Here is a 19,565-nt window from a genome sequence, read left to right as displayed (position 1 = left end):
CAAACTGTCACAAAGCCCTGGCTTGTCTCATTCCCATTCTCACCTTCATTTATGAAATGAGCACAACCCTATTTGTCCTTATGCAGACAAAACACCCACTAAAGTCAATGTGAATTCAGCCTATGAAAGAAATGCAGGAACAGTCTCTTTATGGATAAGCACCAAATACCTCTTCAGCCTACATAATAATAATAGTTAGTGAAGAATGTGGTTTTAACAACTCTCCAGGGAGTGCATCCAATGAAGTGAGCTGTAGCTCACGAAAGCTTATGCTCTAATAAATTTGTTAGTCTCTAAGGTGCCACAAGTACTCCTTTTCTTTTTGCGAATACAGACTAACACGGCTGCTACTCTGAAACCTCTCCAGGGAGTGTAACATTTTGACTAAAACAAAAAATATTGCTGTATTTTTTGACTTAAGAAAAAATTAGTATCTCTGTGTTGATTTAATTGTAATATTTTCCACTGTTTTAGAAAAGATCATCCCTTGTGATTATCAGCAGGCGATGGACATTTAATCACTTGTCTTTCAAACTTGTCATCCCAGCCAACCCTGTTACAGTCAAATTATAATAATACTTCTAGAATTCAACCAGTGTGAAGCCATTGGAGGGCTCTGTCTGTAGCTAAAGATCTCTCTTTGCAGTTCAGGGTTTGCTTTTTCTATTTAAAGTAAAACCACAAATCCAATCCAAGTATAACATAAAAACACTGCAGAATCTAAGTATATCTGGACAGTTGTTTTTACACACAAGAGTGACGCGTCCCAAGCATTTTATAACACACTTGCAATTTCCTAGCTGCAGATACAGGACGTCTGATTTCCCTTGTGTGGCACTTTATTTCCTTGATAGCCACAACAGATACCATAACCTTGTCCAAACAGTTCTAGTTGCTTGAATATTTCTGATAAAATGTAACCCTGAAGTTGTGTGTTTATTTCCCGCCCCGTTTCTCTTATTTAGGCTACCCACAAAGCAAAATGATATGGTTATGTCTGATCCTCCAGTTGCAATCTGTTAAAACACAAGCTTAGAGGAGATGCCAACACTTGTACATATCACGTTGTAAGGGCTGCCCAATATATGGGAGTCCTTCCATAGACTGAAATAGGCATTGGATAAGACCTTACTAGATGAGTACTTTATGGAGAAAGTTTAAGTGAAGCAAAATTTCTCAGAAAAATATGGGTTTATCCAGTTGGGTTTATCCAAGTTATCAGCACTGGCATACACATCAACTAAAATATATATACTCTTAAGATACATCATCTCTGATTTGTTTAAGAAAAGCAAAAGAAATATAATGCATGTACAAAGGGTACCAACTGAGTAGGAATGGCAAAAATCCGAAAAACTTGTGTAACATTGTGCACCATTAATGTAGTTAAACTCTTTGGGGTTCACTCCAAAGCACATTCAATTAGCACAGTAGACTAGATTAATAGCCCACATTTTAAGTGAGTGTCTCAAGATGTCAGACAACAGCACGACTGTCCAATTAGTTAACAAATGACTTCTATGTTCAATGAGAGACTGAGAACATTTCAACAGCCTCTCTCAGAGCCATTCCCTTCCTTATCTTGCCTCTCAGTAAGTCAACCACATATTATAATATTCCTATTTTTAACTAAACTAATGTTTTCTTCTCTTTCAACTCTTTCCCCAAACTTTCTATTGTACTTCATTAAGGGAACACAGTCTAAATAACTACATAGTGCAGAGAATTAGGAGTCTGAACTCCTTCATTCCACTCCCAGTTCTGCTGCTGACTTATTGACCATGGACAAGTCACTTTGTTATTCCATATATAAGCTTCCCCCATCTGTAAAATGAGGATAATAGGGAGTTTGGGATGAAAAAAGTCCTCAGATGAAAAAGACAAGAGAAGTGCGAGGTCTGAGTAAAGTTTAAAAAAACCCCAAATTAGAGTTTACTTCTGCATTGTGATTTCGCTATTATCAATGTGACCTGAGATAAGAAGCACATCCTCCAAACTGTTACCAGTACCAAGGAAATGTATTAACGAAAGAGAGACTCTCTCCCACATGGCAAGTATTGCATCCGGGGCTGCTAAGCAAGGCTATCCATCTCCCACAAATACCCAATTTTTAATTTCCACTCTTTATTCAATTTTCTGTCTCTGCTCCAAAGACTTCTCCTATTTATGCAACTTAAAGTCACTTCAGATCAAAGATGCATTATTTACATCAATAAAACACAGTGGGGTAAGGAGCCCGAGTGGCAGACAATCAGATGACATGGCTCACTGCAACAGCTGGATCAACAAGAGACTGAATGAAGTCTTTTAGGAAATATACAAGAGCCATCTTTCCGAGAGATCACAATTTAACTTATGCAAAGTTCCTTTATGAATAGGACTTGAAAGATTACATTTTTATTGCTAAATGTTAGTAAATGTCAATTTCACCTAACACAAGCAAACCAATGAACAATATTTCCATCGATGATAATCGTAATTTACAGCTAGACAAAGAAAGGAAAATGCTGCTTGAGAAGTTATTAGCGTTTGATTTAAGGATATTTATTTTGTATATTTTGACTTGTGATGTTGACAATTTGTGTTTTAACAGTTATAAAGCTTTAATGTTTTGAATCTCAACATCCATGGTCATTAAACAATTGCTGTGTGGCCCCACCCTACTGTCTGACACCTCCCATAATTTCACACAATGAAAATGTAAATTGATAAAAAAAATTAAAAATGCTTAAATATAAACATTGATACTATCTGCTGAAATCAGGAAAAAAACAATTCTGCCAATCCTATTTATGAATAATTGAAAGGGCCATATACTTCCTCTTCATTTCCAGATAAAAAGGGCTCATTTTATTTTGTTGCCATATTCTGAGACAGATGAAATTAACTCATTTCCCCAGTATACTGAGGCGATTTGTTATAGTGTAAGAGCCATCTATAGTATGGTCTGTCACAGAGGAACAATTTGTCCACACCAGACTGAAAGACTGGCCAACAACCTCAAGTTATGGAAAAAGTAAAACCAAAATGGCACTAGCAGAGCTCTCGATGCCTGCTACCAAGGCTAGTGAATGGACTGTAACAGTGCTCCTGAGATAACAAACACAGTATGATTTCAAACAATGGGACCAATACTAACTATTGTAAGCAGTACCACAGTCGTTCCACATGAGCAGGCAGAATCAATTCAAAGAAGCTTTGCCAAGAGGAAGGAAGGAACAACTGTGCAGATAACGTAGGAAAATGTAGCGTGAACAGAAGCTGGATGTCATTACTTAATGGAATCCAAGGGCTTTCAGTATGTACATTTGAATTAGGACATTACATCTGGCATCTTCGTTTCCATTTTAATGATTGTGTTTTAGTGTAATTACTAAAATCTTGGATTATCTGTCCTTTTTCCCAGCACTCACACACACAATTTCTGAGACATCTGTTGGTTAGCATGCACACATTCACTGCCCTCTACTTCCCTACCTTCTGTGAGTCAAGAATTTAGCGTGTTTTACATGGAGTTTTAAAGTTAGCAAGAGCTGAGGTTTAGTACAGTTTTGTTTCAAATAGCTGGGAACTCTTAAAAGAACACTGAAATTTGACTTGATAACACAAGGTACTTAACTGTACATGTTATTTACCACCTCTGCATTGCATGGGTAGCCACTTGGAACTCAGCAAACTCCCACAGCTCTCTCCCAGCCTAGACTGGGCTCATTATAAAACCTGTGGTGGACTCCCCAACTGAATTCGCTTGCGCTAATGCAATTCTCTTCCCCAATTGTTGCTCCAAACTGAGACCCAATGCAAATTAAACTTCCGAGCTTCAATAAATACATACATACATACATACATACATAAAAACTTTTAAATGCTGAACTGTTTTCCAAAACCCTGTTTCTGTGGGGGTGTCCACCCCCCATTATTGGGAGCATCAATGCATATGGGTTTGGGCAGAGTTGGGAAGATCCAAACTACCGCAAGAAAGCCTGTTTCAACAAAGCATGATTTTGCAGACTCAAAGTTTTGGATAGTTTGGATAAGCAAACAAACTACAGGGTGTTCACCCAAACTGAACCAAATCTCCAAACCTTTAAAGGTCATCTCTTCACTTCATCTAGCACAAATGGAAGTGCCTCCTACTCTACAGAGACAAACTAATGAAGAGTCTAAAATTTGAGATCAGCTGTTGGAAGAAAAAGTGAGAGATGTATTTTCCAAATGAATTACCTTATTCCACCTACTCCCTATAGTGCATGTCCCAATAATTGTCTCCAAAACTAGAGCAGTAGAAAGCAAGGAGGGAAACTGACCCATCTGAAAGTGTACCTACAAATGAGATACAACTGGAATGACTCAGTAGCAAGTAGAGGGGGGCTTGTTTGATTTTTTTGCATTAGCTTTGCAATTTTCTAATACAGATGAGAGATTAGAAAGCAGTGTTAACCAATACCAATGTGTTCACAATTCATTGTCAAAGTGTCTAAAACTTGGCATTTGAGACCATATAGTGACTAGAAATATCAGTAAAACCACAGGATCCCTCTAGAAAGAAGAAATTATGGGGCTGCACTGGCCATTTAGTTAGCACTGCAATCGATGACCTATAGCCTTATTTAACATGCATCAGTGCCATCGCTCTGTACTTAATGATAACGCATCTAATCAGTACAACATTTCTAGATCATTGAATGTGCATATTCTGAGCAAGCAACCTTCTAGGCCCCCTATGCAGTAGGGCCCCCGATAGCCTGGATTCTTGGGAAGGACACTGGGCAGATTTCACTGTTTTAAGGAACCATTTCATCTCTTTTCAGACCAGTTGTACATCCTGCCTATTGTGGCATGGTGCAAAAACTGTCTCAATTATGTTACAGATTTTTTGCAAAGCCAAAGCACAAATTATTACCAACATTGCTGTCATTGTTCTGCCGTGCACAACATCCAGTTAGCTAGTCCTCTGACAAACACTAGCTGGCCTCCTTTAGAAGCACTGATCTAAGAATGCACATGCTAATCAGTGTGGTATCTTTACTGTACCTGACAATTGCCTCTGATCCACATCTAATTACAATCACAAGAGGACGGAGAGCGTTCAGTAGTGCATCATAGAGGGCTGAGAGATTTGAGACTATGCAGAGCCACTGGCCAACCCTCCTTCCACTCAGAAGGGAAGCAGGGAGGCCAGAGAGAGAGCAGCTCCGAAAATGTGGGGCAGGGTGGAGACTCCGCACCTCCCTCCACTGAGCCCTGTGGCAGGGCCCTCTGCAAGGCCCATTTACTTGGATTTGGGAGGCAGCTGAGGATTTGGCCCTTTATAAGGAAAGCCAACAGACCTTTAAAAGTGTTAGTTAGATTTGTGACAGAAGAATCCTTTTTCAGAGGATTAAGGCCCTGTCCAACATTTTCCAGGATACAGCTATGACCAAACATGGTTAGGGTCCACACACAGTCTGACTGCAAACAACGGGAATGATGCTGACTACTCTGGTCAGTCCCACAGCCATCCTGCATGGCGCTGTCAAAATCAAACATGAGAATCTCTTTTTGGGCATCTCTTGTGTTATATGCACAGGATTTTGTACCAAGTATTAATCTGAGTAGCCCAGTGACCTCTTAAGGCATCCACACATGAAAACTGGGCACATACTGTTTACTTAACATGTTGCTGCACTCTGACTCAGAAATGCTAAAAACAATGTTAAAATTTTGACAGCAAGTACAAGACTACAATTACTCACCAACGTCATGGATAAACCTCTCGATTTTGGACTGCATCCCCCAGTATCTGAACTCCACTTTGCACAGTTTATATGCACACATGATTGGATATTTCCCAGGGTTGTTCTTGTACCCCTCAATCCAGTCCTCTGACAACGGCCCTCTTTTAGTCTTCACAGATTTATAAACCTTTGGATCCTCTTCTGATTTGTATTCATGTGGTGGGATAGGATCTTTAACAATATCAATAGGATCTAAAGGTAGAAAACACAAATAGTTTTTTTTTTTTTTTAAAGTTTTCCCTTTCTGCATAACTGTAAAACAACACTTTTAAAAATCGCTTTGGTGTCTATCAGAAACATTAAAGCAATTTAGCTCCTTTGTATTTTCACTTAAACGATTGATATTTAAACTGTTTATACAATTCTGCTAGACAGTGATGTTGACCATGCCAGGAGAACTCACATGCACAGTCTTAGCAAATGGATATTTTTGCCCAAAGATTTTGTAAATCCAGGGTATTTTGGCAGATCTGTCTGTTACATCTTTTTAGCTGTAAAAAAGAGGTTTTTTTATATTTCACCCTTCAGCTCCTCTCATGCCACCACAATGCTGTAGCTCTGCCTAAATTTAGAAGCTTATAATTCAACAGTCCTTTTCTAATAATATCATAGAATAGAGACTAGCCGTGAATATGGTACCATTGTAGAACATCACAGTGATGTTACTGGTTTACTTCTCATTTGCTGATGTTGTGCTATGGACAATATGTAATGTGAATTTTCTGCCTTTGGTGTCTAAAAATTATTTAATGAACACTTTTGTGATAAGGAGGACCAAGCAAGTATAGCTGAACTAATGAATATATCTTAAAAAGTCTGTAAATAATCCTGAGATCGGAAAACATTGTTAGAGGCATCTAAACTTCCATCTGAAGCGGTTATATCTCAGTTATTCCCTCAGAATTGACAGGCCTTTCAGTAAATTCTGTATGAAAGAACATGACTCAAATCATTCTTAAATAGAGTCAATTTAGTACACAAAGGCTGATCAGGCAGGTTTGACATTTAGTGACAAGAACACACTAATCCAGGCTGAAAATAAAAAAAAAAAATGTCAAGCCTACAGAAATTAAACACAGTAAAATTGCACCTTAGATACTATCTTTGCCCACTGATAGGCAGCATTTCAGGAGTAGTTAAGAAAAAGGTACAGCAACCACTAGGTGTCCTTTCCAGAACTAGGATACTGTGCTTGCTAATCTCACAGTTCCTAAAAGAAGGCCAGGCAGAACTCAAATCAATCCACGCGAGTCTCAGTAGTTTCATAAGCAAGTGATGCTTTAATGGTGTGCAACTATAATAGTTAGCACTAACTCCGACACAATGGATCTACTGATTATGCCATAGGGACAGGCCAGTAGGAAATACAAGCGACAGGAATCAGGATGACACTTGCCATTTTCGGCCTTTTCACAAAATGCCCCCTTTTGCCTTCTTCACATTAAAGTCCTTCGTTTGTAAGGCTCATTAAACTGATTTGCCAAAAGAGATGCAAATGGGAATTTAATGCTGAAATGTTAGCCAGTGCTGCGATGATACTGGAGAGAAAGGGGGAAGATCCTTCATATGTTTTGAAAGTTTACATAGGAACAATGTTTTTCCATACAAAGAAAATATATTTTTATATAATTATTTTAAAATAGCAATACTTTCCCCTTTGATAACTCTTTCTGTCTGGTATCTCAAAGCCCTTTTAGAAGCCTTAGTCCTCACAGCATCCAAATGAGGCAGGGAAGTATTAGTCCCATTTACAGTTGGAAAAATTGAGACAGATGGAAACAATTAAGTGATTTGCCTAGCTTCACTCATGGTCTGCAGCAGGGCCACGAACAGAGCTCCTAGTTACAAGTTCTTTTTTGTAACCATTAGACAATGCTTCTTCCCCCAAGAAAAATTAATATAAAAACTTCTGTGTAGCAATCAATAGGCAGGATAGAAGAAAAAGTGAGGGGAAAAGTGATATTCACCAAGAATTGTCTGTCTTTTTTCTGCAGGAGAAAGGTTGAATACATTGACATGATCCCCTGGATCGGCTTTATAAAATGTTTCAATATCAATAGAGAATTTCTCCACAAAAGGACACGTATACCTGGAAGAGAAGAGTAATGAAGCTTAGATTAAAGCCTATTAGATTTGATGGAGTAGAGAAGTGCTTTCATAACAGACACCTAAATACCGGCTGCGAATCCAGGCCATTTCTCGTTCATGTTTTGCTTTAAGATGCAATCTGCATGTATAAAAAAGGAGCAATGATTCTGCTTTGTTAACATTTTGTTCTCAAGGCTAGAGCATGGCCTGAGGATATGGCTTATATGGGAATGCTCTGCTACACTAAGACTCCAAGACCACAGATTATCTCTGATATTAGGCTAAAAGTGACTGCTGCCCATCACGCTAATATCTGAATGCCTTCCAAATACAGTGAATGGCAATGTCCCTAGGGGGCCCCATGGAGTCTTTGGCTCACTTCCCTTTTTGGGATAAAAAAAATCTACTAGGTGTAGGGTTATTTCTTTTTTAAAAAATAAGACATAATAAATAAAATATTATTATTAAGCCCCCACTATGTTAATATCTGAGAACCTCCAAAGTATCTATTATTTTTATTCTATCCTTAAATCTCTCTCTCTCTCTCTCTCTCTCCCTCTCCCCCCCCCCCTCCGATTCTCCAACCTAGAACAGGGTCGGGATGCAAATCCAATTTCACTTTTACTAGGCAGTGTTTGACATGCTGACTTTGCCATCTTCACATACATTTAAATATAATCTAAGTTAACTATCAGATATTTGCAACAATTAGTGGAACATACAGTGTGACACACAAGACTCTGTGTAAAACATCAATCATTTTCCATACTTTGGTGCACAACTGGGCTTACACTTTTAGACAATGGGCCAAATCCTGAAGTCCTCACACAGCCTGCTCACACAAATCTCTGAGGACTCAGTAAGGATTTCAGGACTTGGTGCCAATGTTTCTCTAAAGGTTCATGGAAACACAAAAGATGTCATTGTGACTCAGTCATGGCAAGTAAAGTGACATTCAGTTCCTTTCAAAATCTAGGGAGGGCTACATGGAATAATACCTTGTCCTTGTGTAAGGATATGCATTCCATGACTCCTCTTCAACTCTTAAAGCTGCCTTTGGCAGGATAGATCGAAACCAACTGGGTATATGCATACCAATATGGTATACTTTATGGGTATACTGCCCAATGCCACCAGGACCATCTGTGTATGGCCTATTCTCCAGGATCTCCACTCCACTGCCTTCTCCACATGTCTCTTCTCTGCTCTTTTTCTGAAAGGAAAAGACACCACTATTTTTACTTGTACACATTTTACATACCCCATGCTCAAAGCACGTTAACACGAGAGATGGCATTTCCCCTACATGAACTGACTGATATTTAACAACAACCACTAACCACCAACACATAAGAACAAAAGAATGGCCCTAATGGGTCAGACCAAAAGTCCATCTAGCCCAGTATCCTGTCTTCTGATAGTGGCCAGTGCCAGGTGCCTCAGAGGGAATGAACAGAACAGGTAATTGTCAGGTGATCCATCCCTGTCACTCATTCCCAGCTTCTGGCAAACAGGCTAGGGACACCATTCCTGCACAGAACTTCCTCACTGCAGAGCCACCCAATGGTCCAAGATTATCACATGCTACCCCCAGAATCAGAGAGATTATAAATGGAAGAGACCTACTGAGTCATATTATTTATCCACTGACCAAAGCAGGAAGGCAGGTATGGTCTATTCGACACTGGCTCAGGCCAAAACCCTAGTGCAGGACAGCCTGGGAACTGTGAAGAAGTTAAATCAAGATCCAAACCCAAATGTCACAGGCAACTCCCCGATCTATAACAGGCTGAATCAAAGCTCTGTATTCAAACACGCTGAAGTCTGGATTCAGATCTGAATTGAACAGACCACACCACATAACCTTTTAAATTACCAGAAGTAGCAGCAAGAGGGTTTTGCCTGCTTTGACATGTATTTTTGCAATGTTACATCAGAGTGACTAATCAACAAATATTAGCTGCAACATCACAATGTAATATATAGGCAGAAAATATAGCATTTAGTGGCATTTTCCTCTAATGATCTGGCAAGAGACAACTCTTTAAGAACAGCCTGAAGACTACACCCTGATAATTAAGATATTTATAGAAGAAATATATTAAATTTGCCAGAATGCACATAGCGCCCTCTGGCAGCTTCCCAATCCTGGTTTATGTTGAAAACTGTCCCAAACCCTGGCAGCATTCCTTTAATAAGAAAACCTAAGTTCAATGCCTGCAAAGAAAGACAGAGATGCCCAAAATGTTCATGAACTTTGAACACACATGCTGCAGTGGGTAGCATAATGCAGGGAGTTTGGTATTTCAAAACACCTGACTCATTTTCTTTGTTTGTTTTTTAAAGTGCATTGGAAAGGATAGCACTTTGGAAATTAACCAGTTGGAGTTAGTAGTACAAATTGACTGTAAAAGATACTGCAATACTGACCCTTTCTTTCTGGCAGAAAAACAACATGAAAGGAAACATGGTTTAACAAAAAGTGATTAATAAGATGCAGAAGATCAGAATCTGTGCCTGAGGACAAAACAAGAAGCAAAGAAGAGCTATTTACTTTCAAACCAATTCTTGAAGCATTTTAAATCTCCCCAGATAACAGACAAAAAAAAATCTAAATATAAAAATGTTTTGGGTTGTTTTTTTTTTTTGTAAATTGTGATATGCAGTTTAGAGAAGCACATTTGTAAAAATAATTTATAAAGAGAGCATTGACTTTGCTGTTCATTAAACACACATCCTCTTAAAACAAGTTACTGTCTTTCAGTGCTTATGTAAGCAGTGGCCAAGTCCTGTCCAAATATTTATGACAATAACATTAAATAATCTTGATGACCTGAACATTTTGTAATTTCATAACGTCTCAGGTCTAAGAAAAGACAGCAACCCAGCAGGCATGGTGAATGTGTCAGACAGAATAATAGTAGAGCATCTGGTCTGAAGTTATGGTGCTCTAGAGTTTCATTACATGGCGGTAGTGCATGAAATCTGAAGCAGCAGGAGAAACATGGATGACACATTTAGTGCCAAATAACACCATGTAAAATCCTGCATTGGCTGCCTTGAGACCTACCACTAGAGATGATAAAGTCTCCAAGAACTCAGAATCAGATAACAGCTCCCTGCTCTGGGCTGAAACATGAAATGGCCTGAATAAGCACCCTCAGTTCTCACTGAAATCAGCACCCAAGATCAAGCCTATTATAACTCACACAGAACAATAACTGTGTGTATAGATTTGCAGACAAACATTTGCACTGGATTTGGATGCTAATGATTTATGTGGCCCGCTTTTATAACCATACTCACAGGTTTCAGAGTAGCAGCCGTGTTAGTCTGTATTCTCAAAAAGAAAAGGAGTACTTGTGGCACCTTAGAGACTAACAAATTTATTAGAGCATAAGCTTTCGTGAGCTACAGCTCACTTCATCGGATGCATTTGGTGGAAAAAACAGAGTAGAGATTTATATACACACACACAGAGAACATGAAACTAACAAATCCGCACAGACACACCCCTGGAGCCAGGACCTGGGGTATTCTATCTGCTACCCAAGATCCATAAACCTGGAAATCCTGGACGCCCCATCATCTCAGGCATTGGCACCCTGACAGCAGGATTGTCTGGCTATGTAGACTCCCTCCTCAGGCCCTTCGTTACCAGCACTCCCAGCTATCTTCGAGACACCACCGATTTCCTGAGGAAACTACAGTCCATTGGTGATCTTCCTAAAAACACCATCCTAGCCACTATGGATGTAGAAGCCCTCTACACCAATATTCCACACAAAGATGGACTACAAGCCGTCAGGAACAGTATCCCCGATACTGTCACGGCTAACCTGGTGGCAGAACTTTGTGACTTTGTCCTGACCCATAACTATTTCACATTTGGTGACAATGTATACCTTCAAATCAGCGGCACTGCGATGGGTACCCGCATGGCCCCACAGTATGCCAACATTTTTATGGCTGACTTAGAACAACGCTTCCTCAGCTCTCGTTCCCTAATGCCCCTACTCTACTTGCGCTACATTGATGACATCTTCATCATCTGGACCCATGGAAAAGAAGCTCTTGAGGAATTCCACCATGATTTCAACAATTTCCATCCCACCATCAACCTCAGCCTGGACCAGTCCACACAAGAGATCCACTTCCTGGACACTACGGTGCTAATAAGCGATGGTCACATAAACACCACCCTATATCGGAAACCTACTGACCGCTATTCCTACCTACATGCCTCTAGCTTTCATCCAGATCATACCACTCGATCCATTGTCTACAGCCAAGCGCTACGATATAACCGCATTTGCTCCAACCCCTCAGACAGAGACAAACACCTACAAGATCTCTATCATGCATTCCTACAACTACAGTACCCACCTGCTGAAGTGAAGAAACAGATTGACAGAGCCAGAAGAGTACCCAGAAGTCACCTACTACAGGACAGGCCCAACAAAGAAAACAACAGAACGCCACTAGCCATCACCTTCAGCCCCCAACTAAAACCCCTCCAACGCATCATCAAGGATCTACAACCTATCCTGAAGGACGAGCCATCGCTCTCTCAGATCTTGGGAGACAGACCAGTCCTTGCTTACAGACAGCCCCCCAATCTGAAGCAAATACTCACCAGCAACCACACACCACACAACAGAACCACTAACCCAGGAACCTATCCTTGCAACAAAGCCCGTTGCCAACTCTGTCCACATATCTATTCAGGGGATACCATCATAGGGCCTAATCACATCAGCCACACTATCAGAGGCTCCTTCACCTGCGCATCTACCAATGTGATATATGCCATCATGTGCCAGCAATGCCCCTCTGCCATGCACATTGGCCAAACTGGACAGTCTCTACGTAAAAGAATGAATGGACACAAATCAGACGTCAAGAATTATAACATTCAAAAACCAGTTGGAGAACACTTCAATCTCTCTGGTCACTCGATCACAGACCTAAGAGTGGCTATACTTCAACAAAAAAGCTTCAAAAACAGACTCCAACGAGAGACTGCTGAATTGGAATTAATTTGCAAACTGGATACAATTAACTTAGGCTTGAATAGAGACTGGGAATGGATGAGTCATTACACAAAGTAAAACTATTTCCCCATGGTATTTCTCCCTCCCACCCCACCCCCCACTGTTCCTCTGATATTCTTGTTAACTGCTGGAATTAGCCTACCTGCTTGTCACCATGAAAGGTTTTCCTCCTTCCCCCCCCTGCTGTTGGTGATGGCTTATCTTAAGTGATCACTCTCCTTACAGTGTGTATGATAAACCCATTGTTTCATGTTCTCTGTGTGTGTGTATATAAATCTCTACTCTGTTTTTTCCACCAAATGCATCCGATGAAGTGAGCTGTAGCTCACGAAAGCTTATGCTCTAATAAATTTGTTAGTCTCTAAGGTGCCACAAGTACTCCTTTTCTTTATAACCATACTGGATACCAAGACGGGTAGGTGGGGAGGGAAAGAAATCTAGGCTTTATTCTTGATACAAGCATGTAAATCTATACACTTTATATCATGGCTATAATTATTGAGTTAAGTCTGAGCACAGTAACTCCACTTTTGACTTTCTGCTAACAGTTTCATTTCCCTTATAGTCTTTACGAGAGCTATCCAGTGGGCCAACCACTTTGCTGGCCCAAGTTACAACCTTGGAGGCCCAACATTTGCATTTCTTACTCAGATGAGACTCCCATCGAATGGATCAGAAAGTTGTGCAGCAGTAAAGGTCTATAGGTGACAACCGCCTATCATGTAGCAAGTTTGAGACAGGATGGCATCAGGCCCAGCTGTGATCATGGCAGAAGAGCTTTGCTTTCTCATGTTGTATTTACTGTCTATATAAACTGCATGAACTTCTGCAAGGCTTGAACTGGGGGAAAAAGTGGCTGTATTCTCCCAAGCTCCACCCACTAGGCAAGCCACAGTGACATGCCACTCACAGCCCATTGCACAGATATTCAAAATATGATCACGCAGGCTCTGCTGGGCTCCTTCCTTGTTCGGTTCAGAATCATGGGCAGGCTGGATTAAGGCACAGAGGGCACAACTAGCATGTACCTAGGGCCCCAGCTCTCAGAGCATTTAAAGAGAGTTATGTTTCTAGTTCTCATGCTTACAGCCGCTGTTAGCCAGGAAGAATACCCACCACCAACATAGACTTGTCCCTCACTGCCTGGAAGGCTGGGTAAAGGGCTGGTTGGCAGGGGCTTGCTGGGCTCTGAAATATTTACTCCCCATTGGTGGGTTTCAAATGTACCCAACCTCTGCTCCTCCCCGGTCTGACATGATGGCTCCATGGCTCAGAAAGGGGCAGGGTGTGTGTGTGAATGGTGCTCCTCTCCCAAATAATGAAATGAGACTCCACTGAGAGTACACTGTGCAGATCTGTGATCTTCCTTCTCCTCCCAACAGCAGTGAAATAGCTAAAAATGGTGACATTTCAAATATCATCACCAGGCATCTGAGTTGCTAGCCCACTGAGGCGAATGGGACAGCCCACACCTCCCAGAGCTCCTGTTTCAGGCTCTCTGCAAATACAGACAGGAATCAATGTCTCGGTTGAACTATGCTCATGTTTTCAATGTAGGTGAAGAAGAGCTCTCTGTGGCTCAAAAGCTTGTCTCTCTCACTAACAGAACTTGGTCCCATAAATAGGGTGACCATATTTCTTAAAGTAAAAATGGGATGGCCCAGGCCCAAGCCACCCTGCCCCTGGGGTTGACCTGCTGAGCCCCGTACTGGCTGGGGCTGGGGCTGACCTGCTGAGCCCCGTATTGCCTGCGGTTGGGGTTGGGGCTGACCACCCGAGCTCCGCACCGGCCGGGGGGGGTCAGCTCTGAAGGCAGTGCTGCCCGCCAGCAGTAAATTTCTCTGCTTGCCTGATGGGGGGGCAGCGCTGCCTTCAGCTGACCCCTGGGCAGCAGCCGCTGCTCTCCACTCTGCCTTGCAGCCGTGACAAATGCCCAGTTTTGGCAAAAGTGTAGGGACAGGCAGGACAGAGCTGAAAAAGGGGTCTGTCACAGGCAAAACGGGACACAGGATCACCCTAGCCATAAAAGATATTACCTCACCCACCTTGTCTCTCTCAAGTTTTCAAGGCTGTCTCCAAAACTATTAGGGCTAGAGACTCAGGCCATGGCTACACTACAGAGCTTACAGCAGCGCAGCTGCATGAGTACAGCCGCACCACTGTAGCATTACTAGTGCAGATGCTCTAAGCCAGAGGTGGGCAAACTACGGCCTGCGGGCCACATCTGGCCCACGGGACCCTCCTGCCCAGCTCCTGGCCCGGAAGGCTCGCCCCCTGCCCCTCCCCTGCAGCTTCAGCTCACTGCACAATGCTCTGGGCAGCGTGGCTGGCTCCAGCCGGGCAGTGCGGCTGCCTGTCCTGGTGCTCTGGGCAGTGTGGCTGTACCGCCGCCAGCCACCGGTGCTCCAAGCAGCACGGTAAGGGGTCAGGGAGCGAAGGGGGGTTGGATAGAGGGCAGGGGAGTTTGGGAGGGTGCATGGGGTCGGGGTGGTCAGAGGGTGGGGAACAGGGGGGTTGAATGGGGGCAGGGGTCCCGGGGGGGCAGTCAGGAAGGAGGGGGGGTTGGGTGGGGCGGCAGGGGGCAGTCAGGGAGTCCAGGGGCAGGGAGGAGTGGATGGGGCAAGGGTCCCAGGGGGCCAACAGGGAACAGGGGGGGTTGGATGGGACGGGGGGCTGTCAAGGGGCAAGAAACAGGGGGGCTGGATAGGGGGCAGGGACTGGGACATGCCTGGCTGTTTGGGGAGGCACAGCCTCCCCCAACCAGCCCTCCATACAATTTCAGAAACCCGATGTGGCCCTCAGGCCAAAAAGTCTGCCCGCCCCTGCTCTAAGCCAATGGGAGAGAGCTCTCCCATTGATGTAATTATTCCAGCCCCCGCAAGCAGTGGTTTCTATATCAGCAGGAGAAGCTCTTCCGCCGGCATAGCACTGTCCACACCAACACTTATGTTGCTGTAACTTATGTCACTCGGGGGGTGGCTTATTCACACCCCTGAGTGACATAAGTTATACCCATGTAAGCTGTAGTGTGTACAGAGCCTTAGCTTTCAGTTAAAAAACTGTTATCTGTTGTTTCACCAGCGCCTTGTAAAACAGGCCTCTCCCCCCTTATCAGACAAAATTAACAATTCCCGAGAAGTAATTTGCATGCCTTTAGCTGGAAATGTTTCTGCTGAGTATCCTAAGCATCTATAAATGTTGTGATTCAGAAACTGTTGATTCTCTGCCAGGAAGAATTCTCGCTGCATCCGAGCGTGCTAAAGGAGTTGGCAGATGTGATTGCAGAGCCATTGGCCATTATCTTTGAAAACTCACAGCGATTGGGGGAAGTCCCGGACGACTGGAAAAAGGCTAATATAGTGCCCATCTTTAAAAAAGGGAAGGAGGAGGATCCTGGGAACTACAGGCTAGTCAGCCTCACCTCAGTCCCTGAAAAAATCATGGAGCAGGTCTCAAGGAATCAATTCTGAAGCACTTAGAGAAGAGGAAAGTGATCAGGAACAGTCAGCATGGATTCACCAAGGGCAAGTCATGCCTGACTAATCTAACTGCCTTCTATGATGAGATAACTGGCTCTGTGGATGAGAGCAGTGGACGTGTTGTTCCTCGACTTTAGCAAAGCTTTTGACACGATCTCCCACAGTATTCTTGCCAGCAAGTTAAAGAAGTATGGGCTGGATGAATGGACTATAAGGTGGATAGAAAGTTGGCTAGATTGTCGGGCTCAACGGGTAGTGATCAATGGCTCCATGTCTAGTTGGCAGCCGGTATCAAGTGGAGTGCCCCAAGGGTCAGTCCTCAGGCTGGTTTCGTTCAATATCTTCATAAATGATCTGGAGGATGGTGTGGATTGCACCCTTTGCAAATTTGCAGATGACACTAAACTGGGAGGAGAGGTAGATCCGCTGGAGAGTAGGGATAGGATACTGAGGGCCCTAGACAAATTAGAGGATTGGGCCAAAAGAAATCTGATGAGGTTCAACAAGGACAAGTGCAGAATCCTGCACTTAGTATGGAAGAATCTCATGCACCGCTACAGACTAGGGACCGAATGGCTAGGCAGCAGTTCTGCAGAAAGGTAACTGCAGGTTACAGTGGACGAGAAGCTGGATATGAGTCAATACTATGCCCTTATTGCCAAGAAGGCCAATGGCATTTTGGGATGTACAATTAGGGGCATTGCCAGCAGATCGAGGGACGTGATCATTCCCCTCTATTCAACATTGGTGAGGCCTCATCTGTAGTTTTGGGCCCCACACTACAAGAAGGATGTGGAAAAATTGGAAAGAGTCCAGCGGAGGGCAACAAAAATGATTAGGGGACTGGAACACATGACTTATGAGGAGAGGCTGAGGGAACTGGGATTGTTTAGTTTGCGGAAGAGAAGAATGGGGGGGGGATTTGATAGCTGATTTCAACTACCTGAAAGGGGGTTCCAAGGAGGATGGATCTAGACTGTTCTCAGTGGTAGCAGATGACAGAACAAGGAGTAATGGTCTCAAGTTGCAGTGGGGGAGGTTTAGGTTGGATATTAGGAAAAACTTTTTCACTAGGAGGATGGTGAAACACTGGAATGCGTTACCTAGGGAGGTGGTGGAATCTCCTTCCTTAGAAGTTTTTAAGATCAGGCTTGACAAAGCCCTGGCTGGGATGATTTAGTTGGGGATTGGTCCTGCTTTAAGCAGGGGGTTGGACTAGATGACCTCCTGAGTTCCCTTCCAACCCTGATATTCTATGATTCTAAGAAACCTCTTACATTTGAGATTGCCCAGTGACCAGTTTCACTAGTCTTATTCCACCAAGCAACAAGTTGCTTACAAATAGTGGGGCCAGATCCATGCCTGGGGTCACTCACTCTACAGTGACACCAGATATGAGGTTAGCTCCAGGATGGTTTATACACGTGTCACTGAAAATCAGAATAATTTTCTGACATTCAGAAACAGCTAATTAATGACAGACTGTTTGTCAAGAATAGACCCAAGATGAACAACAATCCCTGTCTGCTTCTGAGTCTAATGGTACCGCGATCATCACAATACACAGCCAAGACCAAAATCCTCTACTTTTTCTTTGCAATTAAGTTACTTTGTCACAATTGACTTGGTGTTAGAAAAAATTGTCTAGTTTGTATTGTACGGGTGGTACAATGGTGACCCTGTAATACTATCTGGTTTTGTCATTGACAAATAAATAGTTGCACGAGCATCTGTACTGTTATTGCTTATGCTCCCCTGTACTTGCAATAGGTAATACCTATAAGCACACGTGCTGACTTTCCAAAGTCCTGGAGGGTGCTCGACCCCTGGCTCTGCCCCAGACCCCGCCTCAACTCCACTCCTTCCCCCAAGGCCCCACCCCCAGCCCTTTCCTCCCCCACTCTACCCCACCCTGCCCCTGCTCCATCCCCACCCCACCTCTTCCCACCCAGTTCCACCCCCTCCCCCAGCATCCTCGCTCCTCTTCCCTCCCCAAGCTTCCTGCATGCCATGAAACAGCTGACCGTGGTGGGCTGGAGGCATGGGGAGGCGCTGATTGGTGGGGCCCGCTGGCAGGCGGGAGGTGCTGAGGGGGACAGAGGAAGAGCACACACCATTTTTTCCCCATGGGTGCTCCAGCCCCAGAGCACCCTTGGAGTTGGAGCCTATGCCTAAAAGACTGCCAACAATGAAGTAAAATCATTTAGTTCTTCAAGGCAACTGACTGGTTTTTAAGGGTGATGGGACACAGGTGAAAAGGGGTTCTCTCTTCTGTTGCATAGGTACTCAGGGGAAGTTGTTGCCTGGAAAATGCAGGAGAATGCCTTTAGGAAGGCTAGACTCCACATCCAGGGGTCATCAGGCTGGCTTGAGCTCAAGCAGGGGCACTTTCACTGGTCTACTGGGTGACCCCAGCTAAGTCTCTGCCCCTTTCTGTGCCTCAGTTTACCTGTCTTTAAAATGGGGTTAATAAAACTGACCTCCTTTGTAAAACATTTTGAGATCAACTTGTTCTGAAAAGCTACGCATTGTTATACTACTATATAATTTCCAATTCTTTTTCTGTTTCCATGAACTAGATATGTTTTTTTTCCTTACAAACCTTATGCCAGAGGAAAAGACTCCTGCCAACTGTGACTGTGTGTTTTATGTGGAGTCATTAAAACAGCTTATGGGTGACCACTGTAAATCTAGCTGGAAACTGTGCAACTGTGCACAGATCAGGATTTACTATTTTACAGGTCAACCTTGCTACCTCTAGCAAAGGTGTGCAATGGAAGTATTGTATGGAAGATGGCGGGCCATGGAGGGACGCAGACATGCTATGCCCCGCGACACATGCATGCCACAGAGTATTCCTTGTTGTGATCCCCTTTATGGCACCATGGAAAAGGGTTGGTGGTAAACAAGAGCTCTGGCCAGTGAATCCATGAGCTGCATAGAGCCAACAGCCAAAACACCTGGGTAGCGGGGCTTGTAGAGCATCACAGCCAGCTACTATAGCCCAGAGTCTGGACTAACAGCTCTAAAGTGACTGTGGCTAATTCACACTCAGCATACTGGGTGGAGGAGATTTCAGACACACCAGCCCTTCCACCTAGCTTCTCTGCGTGGGCTTTGCAGCTGGATGAGAGTTTGGCCCTGCCTTGGGTAGTGCATATCTGTTC

At 43.3% G+C, this 19,565-nt stretch overlaps 1 protein-coding gene across 28 annotated transcripts in view; it reads right to left on the bottom strand.

Moving 5' to 3' along the window:
* Positions 1-19,565, bottom strand: part of PITPNM2 (phosphatidylinositol transfer protein membrane associated 2) — a 215,354-nt gene that overhangs the window by 67,478 nt on the left and 128,311 nt on the right. For 27 of the 28 annotated variants that reach the window (XM_038373112.2, XM_038373119.2, XM_038373117.2 and 24 more), the window contains 3 exons: positions 8,864-9,078; positions 7,745-7,866; positions 5,736-5,969 (listed from right to left, as the gene is read on the bottom strand). In XM_038373112.2, coding sequence (XP_038229040.1) covers positions 5,736-5,969; positions 7,745-7,866; positions 8,864-9,078 — 571 coding nt within the window. The remainder of the gene's footprint in view (positions 1-5,735; positions 5,970-7,744; positions 7,867-8,863; positions 9,079-19,565) is intronic. The other variant, XM_043498349.1, reaches the window with a different exon arrangement.

The sequence above is a fragment of the Dermochelys coriacea genome, chromosome 15, assembly GCF_009764565.3.
Source record: "Dermochelys coriacea isolate rDerCor1 chromosome 15, rDerCor1.pri.v4, whole genome shotgun sequence".
NCBI classification, from domain to species: Eukaryota; Metazoa; Chordata; order Testudines; family Dermochelyidae; genus Dermochelys; species Dermochelys coriacea.
The sequence above is the reverse complement of the archived record's forward strand: the minus strand, read 5'-3'. Positions and strand labels throughout refer to the sequence as shown.